This window comes from Acartia tonsa, chromosome 14, assembly GCF_053477335.1.
Source record: "Acartia tonsa isolate MP-2025a chromosome 14, ASM5347733v1, whole genome shotgun sequence".
Taxonomy (NCBI): Eukaryota; Metazoa; Arthropoda; class Copepoda; order Calanoida; family Acartiidae; genus Acartia; species Acartia tonsa.
In genome coordinates this window covers 42750146-42765711 of record NC_137273.1, presented here as the reverse complement: position 1 = coordinate 42765711, position 15566 = coordinate 42750146, and the positions used below count along the sequence as shown (strand labels likewise).

Here is a 15566-nt window from a genome sequence, read left to right as displayed (position 1 = left end):
AAAAATAATAATTTGAATAAATCGAATTCACAAATAGATGTACTTGTCAATAAACATTAGATTTCACGAAAAAAATCAGCAACTTTACTATAAAAACAAAAAAGTTAGAAGGGGTATTTTGAATTTTCATGATTTTCAAATTTTGTTGAGCTATACTGGAAAACGGAAGTAAGCTAAACTGCCTGCTCCAGGGGGAAATTAAAGCCAGGGTAGTAGAGGGGGGATTCCTACTGAGAATGATGCAATTATGAAGCCGGAAACCGGGTTTTTTTCCATTTTTTCCAGTTTTTGGAACCGGGTTTTAATGCCCGGTTCGGCACTAATGGGTTAACCAAAATAATCATGACATCTCATATCTCTGAGAATAACATCCAGCTACACCAGTTAAATATAATTCATTAAAATACACCCCCTAGAAGAGAAAGAGAGCATTAACATAGATAATTCAATGTATCAATCAGAGTTTACTGTATTTTTTTATTCTCTAAATGACAGAATTTGATGGATATTTCTAGTTATTTATATGATTAACTCTTATTTAAATTATTGGGTATAGTTCCTTTCATGACAATGCTTCTTCAGGGGCGTATCATTGTATTTACAATGTAGGTTTCAATAATACAAAAATACTTTCTTTGTTTCAATTTCCATGGTTTAAGGTCTACAAAGCATACTAATCAATACTGCAGGCTTGAAATATTTTCAAGATCACATTTTGACTCTATCTACAAACAAATTGAAAATTAATGTAGTGGTGTTCTATGGACTTATTTGTGTCATTCTAATGGCACTTGGTAATAATTGGAATTTGATTCAGTTTATACACCATAATGATATATTAGCATGGAGTTCTGTAGTTCTATTGATGCCACTTTTTCTGACACAATTATTTGGATTTGTTGTTACTCCACTAGTTTGTACTGCTGTGTTGAAATCAGAATTAAAAATAGGTCTACATGAAAAGCTGATAAGAAAGGATATTTGTTGTCTGATGGAACTAATAAGCAAAGCAAATAAAACCCTTGCTTTTCTGCTATTGCCTCAATTCTCAATACTTCAATTTTTCTCTGTAGTCTGTGTTTATTTATCTATCACTGATTTGCAACAGGCTCAAAATATTTTCTTGTTAGTAAACATGATTATATTTGTTTACAAAGTTTTGACAGATTTAGAGGAATGTTATGATCTTATTTGTGAAATATCCAGGTATGATTCAATAATTTGATTTAATTTGGTATCTCTTGTCAATATCTTAATATAAACATCTTATTCTATTCTTTAGAAAATATCCAAGAGGTCTGTAAAGGATTATTTGAGACGTAGATCAGTTTAACTTTTTTACCCAAAAGTTAAATTAAGTTCATAAAGTTAATTTATTTTCTGACAGTTATTAACATAAGTTTAACAGCCAATATTCTCTCTTTTGGAGTTGAGGACCAATTCTATTGCCCAAAAGTAATAATTATCAAATATAGATATCTATAATTCAGGAAAACTAAAGAAGAAGCATGTGAAATAATTTCAGACAAGGAAAGAAGAAAACTAATGATTGCAGCTGATTCTCTGAAGGTATGTAGTTACCTTTATCTTAAATGATATCTAAACAAGCCTCCAATTTAAGGATAACAAATCAAAATTACTGAGTCTTGCTTGTGAGGATGTGCACTGGAATTTTTTAAAAATTATTGTGTTGACCTCATCAAGTAATATCAATTTGAAAACTGTTATTAAGGAGTTTAACCTTGTGGTAAAGGTTAAGAGGGTAAGGCCCCATAAATATTTTGAAAGCTTTCTCAATCAAATCTTGAAATTTTCAGTATAATACCAATTTTAATGTTATTAATGAAACACAAATTATTAATAGGAAACCTATCCTTTTTCTGCACTGAATTTCTTCACATTTGAAAGAAGCACAATGACAGCAATGCTAGCCACCACTCTGACATACCTGGTTGTTCTTTTGACAGTATAATTTATTATGTAAACATTTAAATAATTGATTCAGAAACTTTTCAGTAAAACATACATATGAGAGTTAATGCAAATTTTTGAATTCTTAAAATTTATAATTTTATTTTATAAGCTTTAAAATTAGAACAAAAGGAAAATCCTAGGGCTTTGTTATATAAGAAGATATATAACTTAATCATTGATTTTTAAATTATGAGTAAAATAATTCAAAAATTAAAAAATTCTGTCTTTTAATTTAAACAACATTTAGTATTAAAATCAAGGCACTGTAAAAGTATTTGGGTTTAGTTTTAGTTATTGAAAAAATTTACAATTCAAAAGTACTTATATTTTCTCTCAAGTGACCTTATTTACTGTTTGTTTTATAACTTTAGTTCATAAGAATAATTTCATACCAAAATGTAATCATTATATCAAAAGCAAATATAATCATTTATATTATGTGTCATAGAATAGAAGAGTTCTGTTTGTCTTAAGCAAATATTAAATGTTTATACACTTTAATTCTTTTTACAAACTTACCTAAAATTTAAGTTTAATTAGTTATATTTTATTAAGATTTTTTTTGGCTTAAACCTTTTAATAAGAATAAAAATTTTTATTTTAACAACATATAAATATATTAATTTTATAAAAATATTAAAATCATAAAATTTACAAAACACTGGAAATGTCAATTAATCCTATAGCTACCTATATTTTAATAACAAAATATATGTAATACTTTTAGTTTCTTTATGTCTCGTATAGTTTCAAGCCTGCAACTGATTGGTAAAATTATTTAAATTCTGATTATGTCTTAGTGTTAATTTAGTTATTTTGTGGATTAAAAAAATACCATGATAAAGTTAGTAATAAAATTACAATAATAAGATGAGTATCTTAAGTTCAATTTTTTCTAAAATTTACAGATAAAGCAATAATGGGGAGAAGTATTTCATTGAAATTCCTGAAAATTCTGGAAACACTTGGCTTCTACTCTAAAACTGGCAGTGTTATGTACCCTTTGTTATTTATGATACTGTATAGTGCTCCTCCTGTGTATATTTATCTTTTATCATATGCTCCAGTCAATTCAGGTTCAAGTTTAAAATCGTTTTAATTTCAGCATAAAACTATAAGATTTTTTATAAATTAGTCAAAATAACAATATTTGATTATTATGACAATATGGTGAAAATTTATTTAAAACACTTTCTTGGTGTTTTTAACATGTCCATGATATCTAGAATCCATTACAAACACAACTTTTACCACTTCAATGGCAGGAGATTTTGTTGATACAGTAACACCTGACCTATCTAATATGGTTACTCAAACAGAACCTTTGGAATCTACAACTGCATCGTTCTATAAACTGGAAAATGTAGAAAATGTTTCAGGTATCAAAAAATTATACATTTTAATATTTTGTTTTTGATCAGTGGAAATTTTTGAAATTCATAATTTCAGATGGTCAAGGAATAATATTTGGGATAACAATGCTCCTAATCTTACTTTTCAACATGATAACTCCTGTTCTGTCAAGTAAAATCTACAACACAATTATTAAGAACCTACCTTTTGAATATGAGACTGGTCCTTCATACCCCTGGCTCCTAACTGTAGTATGGCTTCTATGGTGCACAACAATGTTTTTAAAGGGGGGGGGGAAAATGTGGTGACTCGTGCCACGACATACCAGCAATTTTATTTTGGGTGCTACTCCCTTAGTTTTAGAGATAATTGGGTGAAATCTTTTGGGCTGGGTCACTAATTACCCCAACTAGAGGTATCTTTCAAAAAAAACGGCGGCGGGTCCGCCGCTCCCGCCGTTCGCCGCCATTTTCCGCCGCCGCCAAAAAAATTTTTTTTATTGCATTTCTCGCCGAATTAGGCAATTTGGAATCATTTGAGACCAAGTTATTTTTTTCAAAAATTTTTCCCCTTATAACCAACCCTGCGGGGGGACTTAGTCATTTTTTTCCAATTCTCGTTTATCAAGGTATATCTTAAATTCAGTGCCTCTCCTAAGCTTTTAAAGATATTGAGACAAAACCTTTTGAGGTAGATCAGTAAAAAATATTTGAATAAAAAATGGCGGCGGTACCGCCGCTCCCGCCGTCCACCGCCATTTTCCGCCGCCACCGCCAAAATTTTTTTTATTGCATTTCTCGCCGAATTAGGCAATTTGGAATCATTTGAGACCATATTATTTTTTTCAAAAATTTTTCCCCTTACAAGCCGTTCTGTGGGCGGCGGAAAATGGCAGTGGATGGCGGGAGCGGTGGTACCGCCGCCATTTTTTATTCAAATATTTTTTTGCTGATCTAGGGTAAGGGGGGGGAAGTTTCGGTAAGGGGCTATTCTCGGTAATTTCGACCTACCTTCATTAAATGACCTTTTTCTCCATGTTCCTTTCAAATGACAGAAAAAAACATAAAAGCAAATTTGTTCCTTATTAAATTGCCTACAAAAAAGTATAAAGTGAATTTTTTGTGAGATGAATATTAAGGGTACTTATTGGGTCTCAAAGTCGGACGAAAAATTTTTTTTTTCCAAAAATTTTTTAGTAGGTGTGTAAAGATCGACCTACACAAAAATTGGTAAGACCCAGAGCTGATCTGAAAAACTTTTTGAACTAGAAATTGCCCGCTTTTTCCAAATCCGTTGAGAGCTTTAAAATCGGGTTAATATTTTTTTCAAAAATGACCAAAGTTGGCGCCGGGGGAAAAATCGGTAATTTCAAAAGAAATTAAAATTCAACTTTTAAGGTCATGTTTTCATGTTTTCTTTTATCAAATCTATTATTCCATATGGACTTTTTAAGAATTAGGCCTAAAAATGAATAGAACAGATAAAAAACAAAAAAAAAATTAATTTTATTTTTTGAATCAAAATTTTGCGAGGAAAAAATCAAAATTTCTGGTCCTTTGAAAAAAAAATATTTTTGACATAGGAGGAATAGTCCGATCTTTATGAATTTTTTTGTGGTTAATCCCAATCACCTATACTAATTATGATTTATTACGCTTGTTTGGTCGTTTGGCCTTTTTTCATCGATTTTTTTAAGGTTAAAATGTAGTCAAGATTTTTTGCAAAGATGACACTTTTGCTTCAAATTCAATTTTTGAGATCAATTTTTAATCAATTTTCATGTTTTTTGGACTAAATCTATAGTTCAATGTGAGCTTTTTTAGGATCAGGCCTAAAAAGTAATAAAATACGTTTTTTTCTTATATTAATTTTAAATTTTTTTTAAAAAAATTTTCGAAAAAAAAAATCGAAAATTCGCGTCTTTCAAAAAAATTCATTTTTAACATAGAAGGAATAGTCCGATCATTATGAAACTTTTTGTGGATAATCCCTATAACCTATACTAATTATGATTATTTATGTTCGACTGGCCGTTTGGCCGTTTTTCATTGATTTTTTTTAGGTTGAAAAAAATTACCGATATTTCCCCCGGTGGTGGGGAAATATCGGTAACTTTTTTGCGGTCAATTTCGGCCAACTTCTAAAAGTCCTAGGATAATGTCCTTTTAGGACCTGATAGTCCTTTCCGTAAGCTTTCTACTGGTCTTGGTTTCATTTGAAAATATTAATATTTACCCCATTTTTTTTCAAAAAAAACGAAAAAAAACCGAAATTTCCCCCCCCTTACCCTACCTCAAAAGATTTTGTTTCAATATCTTTAAAAGCACAGGAGAAGCACTGAATTTAAGATATACCTTAATAAACGAGAATTGGAAAAAAATGACTAAGTCCCCCCGCAGGGTTGGTTATAAGGAGAAAAATTTTTGAAAAAAATAACATGGTCTCAAATGATTCCAAATTGCCTAATTCGGCGAGAAATGCAATAAAAAAATTTTGGCGGCGGCGGCGGAAAATGGCGGTGGACGGCGGGAGCGGCGGTACCGCCGCCATTTTTTATTCAAATATTTTTTACTGATCTACCTCAAAAGGTTTTGTCTCAATATCTTTAAAAGCTTAGGAGAGGCACTGAATTTAAGATATACCTTGATAAACGAGAATTGGAAAAAAATGACTAAGTCCCCCCGCAGGGTTGGTTATAAGGGGAAAAATTTTTGAAAAAAATAACATGGTCTCAAATGATTCCAAATTGCCTAATTCGGCGAGAAATGCAATAAAAAAAATTTTTTTGGCGGCGGCGGAAAATGGCGGCGAACGGCGGGAGCGGCGGACCCGCCGCCGTTTTTTTTGAAAGATACCTCTAGTTGGGGTAATTAGTGACCCAGCCCAAAAGATTTCACCCAATTATCTCTAAAACTAAGGGAGTAGCACCCAAAATAAAATTGCTGGTATGTCGTGGCACGAGTCACCACATTTTCCCCCCCCCCCTTTTCCAGAATACACAAAATACTCACCAACCCCTTTGATTTTGGTAGGAATTCTTGGAGCCTTCATTGGTTGTATTTTAGTGCTAAATTTTATTCTGATAATTGGCATCCCTTTTGAAGCTATCAATATTATGGTCAACAATATCTTAAACAATAAAATGTTATGGAAAGATGTAAACCTGGTAACAGTAAAGTATAATGAATTGGTTGGAGTTAGTGAAAACTTCTTATTTTGTATCTATTCCATTGAAGTAGGCATGTTGATTACAAGCTTGTATAACATGGCTATGTATTTTTCAAATTGTCATGCGGATCAGGTAAAAAGCATTATTTTATATGTATATTAACCTAAAATCATCATCATTAATTAAATGTTTTTAAAGTTAAAGGAAGTTAATAAAAGCCAATTCTGAATAAATTCATTTGATATTTTTACAGCAAACTTTGTTTCTAACACTTTCTGGATTGTTAAATATAGTTTCTCAGGCTCTGGCACTCAGCTTTATAGGTACCTTTGTAATTTTTAGTTTAAATCTTTTTGGACAAATAAAAAAAGCCTGTTTTTTCAAAAAAAAACTTCTACTTCATTTTCTATTTTTAGCATTGACAGCTGAAAAATGTTATGACAATTTTCAGTCTCTTACATCCTATATCAGGTATGAAATTGAAGTTAGTTTATTATTATCCTGTAAGTACATTATTACCAGGCTTTAGCAGCCACATGCACTTCAGTAACGTTTTTTTTATTCAGCAGGAAGTATGTTTCTTGTATTCATTCGAATCCGGTGGATAGGAACCGGTTCTCATCCATACGTAAAAACTATGTCTAGCATCGTATTATATCCAGCTTTCTACGAATATAAAAATGTACAATCATAAGATTAAAACCAGTTTTTTTATCCCGTGCCTACGGCACCTAGGGGCTAAAAAACTGGTTTTAATCTTATAATTGTACATTCTATATCCGCGGAAAGCCGTTTATAAAACGATGCGAGAAATAACTATTCTAGATTTTGGATAACTCTCAATCAAATGTCATGTATTTAAAGTATTTGGGGCAATAAAATGTCAATACAACTATTTTTTAGGTAGCAAATAAAATGAAATGTTATCAGATACCTGACTCCCTAGTTTTATGTATATATACAAGTTGGTTGTTAATAGATATTTTTTTGTAATTAGACTAATACAATTTGTATTTTTTTTATTAAATTTTAAGTTTATTTAAGGCAAGAACAGCTGAGAACTAAGAACATAAACGATTGGACAAAGCTGCAAGTAATGATTGAAGAAATCAGAGACTCACCAAGGTTTACTGCCATGGGATTCTATGAGATTGATAGATCAACCTTGACAGCTACTTTGGGAACTATCATCACTTATTTCATCATCTTATACCAGACTATTACTTGTTAAATATGTAAAGCAGTGTAGTCATGTACTATATTTTAACCATACACATTTTTTCTGTGTTTGCACACTCTTTTAAGAAACCTGAATTATCAAATCTTTCTTATAATTAACATTGTTTCATCATTTATTTACATTGTATTTTAATATTCTTTATCTAATTGTTCAAATCAAGCAATTTAACATCCTATAACTCAGTATATAATTTTTTTAAAGCAAAGCTTTTCAATGATTTGGGTTGGTTCGTCCGTCTGTTCATCTGTAATGGTAAGCTCTTTTCGTTAATCTAGACATGTTAGAATTTTTTCCTATTGATTTTTAATTTTGCATGATGATTTCTTTAGTAGTTAGGTATGATTTAGAAGCAAAGCAACTCTATAATGGTTACTAGAATGTTCGTATGTCCATTTTAAAAATGTTGACTTTGAACTTTTTTAAGAACAAATTTTTATGTGATTATCCGATGATAAGATCTTTGGAATACTGATTCCTAGGACAAATTACATTGTTTTTGGAAAAAAAAACTGTAAGTATGTCCTTAAACATTATACTGTATTTAAACAGTTTATCAACAAATTTACTTTCAATTTTGTTTCAACATTTTATATATTTATATTATGATTAGTGAACACAGTAAAAGTGTCGGACTGATTATGACGTAAGAAAAAAAATTAGCCAATGAGAGGCAACAATGAGAGTCAATTATGGCCTCTCATTGGCTAATTTTTTTTTCTTACGTCATAATCTGTCCGACACTTTTACTGTGTTCATGATTAGTTAGTTCTGACCCTCTACAAGTGTTGATATTCGTTTGTCTTACAGTTTCAGAGCTTTGCTCTTATGAATGTTGTAACCCTAGTTTTTTTTATGACATTATCCACTTGAAAATTTTAATTCTTTTAGTCTTAAATTTCTTTATAAATCAGACAAAATATAAGTGTTTTAGAATAAGAGCTTACTCAACAATTTAAATGAAAATTTGAGCCCATTTTAAAGAAATATGTTTGTTGTTATATCTATAATACAAAGTAGAACGATGTCTCTCTATCTGTCTGTTTATAGCGAAGGATCTCGCTAACCGCTGAACCAATCGGGTTCTCTTTTACAAAGTAGCTTCTCATAGGTCCATATAAGGTTTATAACTATTTTCATGGCAAGTGGGACAACCCCGTCCCCCCCAAAAAATGAAAAAAAAAAAAAAATTTAAACTAAAATTAAAATAGAGGGGTCAACAAACCCACCCACCCCCCCTCCAAAAAAAAGAAAATTTAAAGTTTTCTTTAAATCTAAAATACGAAAAATTAGGTTGATAAAACCCCTGGGGCAAAGCCCCTAGAAACTAGGCGCGAAGCCGCTAGTTTTTTTTATAAACTCACTTGTGTAAATATGTGTGTAACCACCCAAAATATAAATAAAAGTTTTTGTACAAAAAATATTTTTTACTTTTGCCAGAGAAAAGCAGTCATGGTGAGTGGATTTTAATCTGAAAATCCTTATAATAAAGTAATAGGATGTCTCTGTGTTTGTGTGCGTTTGTCTGTATGTGGTGTGTGTGTGTGTGTGTGTGTTTGTGGTGTGTTTGTGTGTGTGTTGGTGTGAGTGTGTTTGTGTGTGTGTGTGTGTGTTTGTGGTGTGTTTGTGTGTGTGTTTGTGTGTGTGTTTGTGCGTGTGTTTGTGCGTGTGTTTGTATGTTTGCAACGAAGGATTAACAGGGTAGCTTCTCATAGGTCCCGGGAAGGTTTATAACTATTTTGGAGAAGGGTACCGGCACCCTCCCCAGAGAAATCGACAAAAATAAAATAAAAATAAAAAACGCCGTCCTGTGAACATTTTTTGCAATTAGCTAAAAACATAGCTAACACCATCTATCGTCGAAAAAAAAATGTTTTGGGTAATCAGCTGATTTTAAAATTTATCGATAAGAAACAATTTCACGTTTCCCTAGAGGCCTATAGGGGCGTAGCCGCTATTATTTGATATTCAAATAAAAAATTGGTCAACAATTTTTTTAATTAGGAAGTTATTCTATTATTTAAAAAGTCTGTTTGTCTGTTGTCTTTCTATTTTGAAAATGTAAAATTTTCAGCTGGAACCTAGAAATAGGGTCTAACTTTTTATCTTTGTGACGTAACAAAAATCCATCTCTTTCTTAGGGGTTTCCTTTCCCACCTCCCCTCGCATCCTTCGATTTTTGGTACGTCACAAAGAAAAAAAGTTAGACACTATTACTAGGTTCCTCAGTTGCTATTCAAGACAACTGACATTTTTTGGGAATATTCCCTATAACAATAAGCATAAATATATAATTAACTTAAATAGTCAGTCTATCAGTAATATTGCTATGACGGTTATTCTATTTATTTTGGAAAAATCTTAAATACTCAGCTGCTATTAGAGACAGTTAATTTCTTTCAGGTAAAATTTTTATGATCTATCAATCTATCTATCTTACTTTGTCAGTCAGTCTGGTAACAATACTCTGACGGTTATTTAATTTATATTAGAAACAAAATTGATTTACTCTGCTGTTATTTTCCTAATTAGTAAGTTAGTAATTTGTAGGTCAAATGTTTATTTTTTTTGAGTGAATCTTGGTACGGTTAATTTGCTTTATATATTAAACTGATTTAAAATTTAGTGCTTGAAAATTTTATATTTAATTGCTAAATTCTTAAGAAATCTGTCATTAACCCTATTATGAAAATCCCTATTCCTAAGAGGGGGACGCTGAAAGCCACCTCGGAAATAATACAAGAAATAATCAAAACTTTTGATTATTTAAGCTACAGAAAAAATCAAATTAAAATCTACAGCTGGTACAGCGTTATTTTGTAGTGACGGCTGGCTATGAGTCCCGTGGACTTGTTCGGATAAACAAAGTATATTACAAGTAGGGTTGGGCTGGATACTTTTATGGTCGGATACTGGATATTTGGCTGATTTCTAATACCGGATAACCGGTATCCGGCCAGATATTAAAATGGCCTGATATCTGGCAAATTGCCGGATTTCCGGCCGGCTAACCGGATATCTGAAATTAGAAATCAGCCGAATATCTGCTATTCGGATAGTTTTAATAGTTGGTATACGGAAATACGCAGCAATAACGGTAAAAGCCTAAAAAAGTTATTAAATGTACATAATTTAATACTGCTTTCCAGATTTTTAAAAGTGTCCGTACGTACGTCTGGAACGAATAGGTTTTAGTTTTTTTTAGCAGCTAATTTTTACGTGATATAATCATCCGATTGATTTTTGGAATGATGATCCCTAGATGAAGCATCTCTATAATCAAGTTCTAAAAATGTAAGTATGTCCTTAAATAATATCCTGTATTTGAACAGTTTTAAAAATTTACTTAAAATTTAGTTTTGACTTTAATACATTTGTATTCTGATTATTTAGTACTGACATTCTATGGACGTTGTTATCCTTGTTTTTTCTTCAATTAACCCGTTTTGAAGTAATTTTAGTATACTTTTCAGTTGCTGTTATAAAAAAACGCTGGCTTTTAATCACCAAATAGGAAAAACAGCATGCCAAAAAACGTTGTTTTAACACCTTTTTAGTTTTTAATAAATTTAAACTATGAATGCATATATTGTTATCTTTCTTTTCTTATGAGTAAACAAAACTTTGGCGGGTTTCTTTAAACATTATCACATTACTATGTGTTGCAAGTTAAATGTGTTATCTTATTGTTATAGGTTGGAAGAAAGCACTATAGGACTTTTTCCTTTTTATTAGCGAAGCTACTCTATAATTTATTTTGTCTATCTGTCAGTCAGTCCGTCCGTAAGATTTACTCAGCTGCTATCAAGGCTAGATCTCTGATTTTTTTAGACAATATTCCCAACAATTTAAACTATTGTTGGTTGGAATTTATAATTTTATTATTATGTGATCAAAAAATGTTAGAATGCAAAAATTGCCAGGTTTTAAACATACTACAACGCCGTACATTTCCTTTCATTTTTTTTCTTTCTTTCTTTTCTTGAAATACATGCTCCATTTACTTTCAATCTTTTTAAAAAGAAATACAAACAAATTTTTTCCTTATGATATTTAACTTTTATCTAATTTTTATTATTATATGATATACTTAAAAGGGCTTGATCTTTTTTACTGCATGATCATAATGCTATGGTTTAACCCATTAGTGCCGAGCGCCACTTTTATGGACCGATCGAGCTGAAAATTTCAGGGAAGCTTTGTTATGGTAAAAACGGAATTCCAATTTTTTTGTTTTGCTCTAGTGGCGTGCACAGGAAATTTGCAATAAAACCCGGTTCGGCGCGAGTAAAGAAACCGTTCGGCATAGGTAACCGTTTTTGGAGTTTTTTGGTGCTTTCCCCCGGCATTCAAGCCCGGTTTTGTCCTACATACCCGGTTATTTGGCCCAAAAAATTAAAAATGTAATTTTTGAACATCCAAAGTGAGTTGTAGAGTAGCTAATTCTACGATACGATCCGCAATTGAAAACTACATAACCTCATGTAATTGATAGAGCTACAAGTAAGATACAAAACGATTTATATCACATTTAGTGTTTTGGCTATAGGTGCCACCCTTTTCAGTTAAAAAAGCCCATTTCCTAGAAGTTTTAAAATTTTGATATTATAAGTGGACGGGTATCTTTACTCGCGCCGAGCCGGGCAATAAAAATGGCGGGTATCTTTACTTGGGCCGAGCCGGGCAAATATAGAACGTAAAAAAACGATAAAAAAATCATATAAAAAATAATAATTTGAATAAAATGAATTCACAAATGAATGTAGTTGCCAATAAACTTTTAATTTCACGAAAAAAATCACTAACTTTACTTCATAAACAAAAAAGTTAGGAGGGGTATTTTAAAATCACCTCATTTTTCTTGGTTTTCAAATTTTGTTGAGCTATACCGGCAAACGGAAGTAAGCAAAACTGCCTGCTCCAGGGGGAAATGAAAACCAGGGTAGTAGAGGGGGGATTCATACTGAGAATGATGCAATCCTGAAACTTAGAACCGTTTTTTTACGGCATTTTCTGGAACCAGGCGTTAAAAGCCGGTTCGTCACTAATGGGTTAAAAATCCACTTTATGCTAAAAAATATACACATTGTGTTTTGCGTTAGGTCCTGCCACTAGGCAACATATTTGATATTTCTTATGTATTAAAATAAATAAAAAAAAGGTATTATCCTCTTAGGAAATTTTTCTCAAAATTTTTATATCCCCCCCCCCAGAAAAAAAAGCCCCCTGGCTTGCCTAGCCGCGGGCGCTCGGCCCCCTAGCCATATAACCTAGGGGGAGGGGGGGGGTATAAAATTGATAAAAATTGAAGAAAAAAATTCCTAAGAGAATAACGCCAAATAAAACTATATAAACAATATAGCTATGTAAATATTCTGATCATATCGTTGTGTTTTAATATGTTGACTGATGAAATAAATATTTTATGTTTTAAACATTTTGTGGCATATTTTAGTAATAAATCTAGTCGCTTTATAGCCGATTTTATTTTCACAATCATTGGTGTATAAGGTTCGATTAAAAAAATTAATAGTATCAAAATTGAATTTTCTTTTATTATGACCTTTGCACATATGTTAGATTCACTTTTTACGTTTGTCAATCCATATTTTTTTAGTGCTTTGCTACATTAACCTGCAACCGTGGCTCACCATGTAGCACATCCGCTCGTTGTCAGGAAGGTGATAGGTTCGTATCTCAGTCCGACACTGCGTAATAACTAAAGACGTTAAAAATGGATCACACTGCTATTATGTCGTGACGTAAATAGTTAAAGTGGGGGAAATGCCTTGGCCCAAAACAGACGCAACTCATTACCATGCACATTTAGGACTTCTCAGACAAAGGTCGTGCATCACAAAGAGTTGGTTGTCTGATGGATGCTACTTAACTTAATAGTGTTTGGACATAGAAGGGTGTGTATCGGTCACCCTTAGTCTTCCTGGATTGCTGGACCAGGACCTGGACAGTACATCAAGTCGAAAAGTCCTGGACTGCAATCCCGACCGTACGAGGTAATCTAAGGTACATATGTATGTTGTCATCCTTGTTTTAATAGCGCAGCTTGATCATTAGCTACGGGTATGTCTGATTTGTGGGATTCGACTTTATGGATATTGCCATCTTTTTAGTAGCGGAGCTACTCTATAATTTGAAATGTCCGTCCGTACGTCCGTCTGTCAGAGACAGAAATTGGGAAACGTGATTTTCTCGGCTTCTATAAAAGATAGTGAGCTGAAATTTTCAGGGATTATTTATTCTAACATTCTTCGTATTTTTACTAAGTTTCGTAAAGATTCGTCAGTTGGTTGGGGTGCTTGATCGATTCCTGCATTTTAAGTTTTCATGATTTTCTCCACTCCTATTCAAGATAGATGGCTGAAATTTTTAGGGATTGAATACTTTCATATTCTGCATACTTTTTATCAAGTTTTATTAAGATTTGCTTATTGGTAGGGGTGCTAGGTTGGATCCTAGATTTTTAAGTATTTTTTAGTAGATACGATTTAGAAATCGTAGCAACTCTTTAATTGTTACCAAAATGTCCGTACGTCTATTTTAGCTTTTTAACTTTTTTTAACAACAGTTTTTTTTATTTGTTATAATCATCCGATTGATCTGATTTTGGGGTACTCATTCCTATTACAATAAGGTACAATATTATAAGCAAAGCATCTCTATAATCAAGTCCAAGAATGTCAGTATGTCCTTAAACATTATTATGTATTTAAGAAGTTTTGCAACAAACTTATGTATAATTTTGTCACAACTTGTATATTTATATTTTGTATATTCGGTTTTGACACTCTACAAGAGGTATTATTCGTCTGTCACGCCGTTTCAGAGCTTCGCTTTTATGGATGTTGTCATCCTTGTTTTGTCAATAGAATAGTTATTTTAGCACTCTTAGTCATAACTCAAGCAAGCAAGGATTTAAAGATAAAGGTGCCTTTATAATGTATGAAGCAGCTATATAATTCAATCTTTATATAAAAGTAGCAGGAGGATGTCTGTCTGTTGTGTGATGTGTACCAAAGGATCTCGCAAATCTCAGAACTAATATGATTATCCTTTATAATGTAGCTTCTCATATGTCCTGGGGAGGTTTATAGTTATTTTGGGGGATGGTACCACTACCAACATCCTTCCAAGAGAAATTGCAAAAAATATAAAAAAATAAGAAAACGCCGCCCTGCAAAGATTTTTGGTACTAGCGGAGAACAATATTTTTGGTAAATAGTTGATTTTAACATATATTGACAAAAACAATTTTACGTGTCCCTAGAGGCCTCTGGGGGTATAGTTCTAGCTATTTAAATAATAATTTCATCATAATGTAATCAAAATTGACGTTGTAAGCAAAGGAAAGCAACTCTATAGTTTTAATAGATTAATGAAACACATATTTTGTGTTATCCCATATTTTATTAGCGAAGCTACTCTATAATTTAAAATGTCCGTATGTCTGAAACGTGATTTTCTCGGCTCCTATAATAGATAGAAGTCTGAAACTTTTTGACAACATTTCTATCATTAAGGAGCATAATTAACTACAAAACATCCATTGCGGTTAGACTCATTTTTATCAGGTTTTTGGCTATTCTTATATTTTTCACATTTTTCCCTATATCTTTAATGATTATGGTTCGATTTTCAAAATTTTTGTTGTTGCAACTATGAAAATTAAATTTTCGTCGTTTTAAGAAAACATCCATGATAGTCGGACTGCCTTTTACCAGGTTTTTGGCTAATTTCTTATTTTTTACTTATTTCCTCTTATTTTTGGTTCAAAATTTTTTGGATGACAGTTTCAAAATAATTTTTCCTATTGTT

The 15566-nt window shown here is 31.9% G+C and overlaps 1 protein-coding gene across 1 annotated transcript in view; it reads left to right on the top strand.

The window, feature by feature from the left end:
* Nucleotides 1–1135: 1135 nt before the first annotated feature.
* The window catches only part of LOC145305492 (uncharacterized), a 32325-nt gene continuing 17894 nt past the window's right edge, over nt 1136–15566 (top strand). The window contains exons 1-2 of the mRNA XM_080147111.1: nt 1136–1206; nt 1491–1569. Coding sequence (XP_080003237.1) covers nt 1136–1206; nt 1491–1569 — 150 coding nt within the window. The remainder of the gene's footprint in view (nt 1207–1490; nt 1570–15566) is intronic.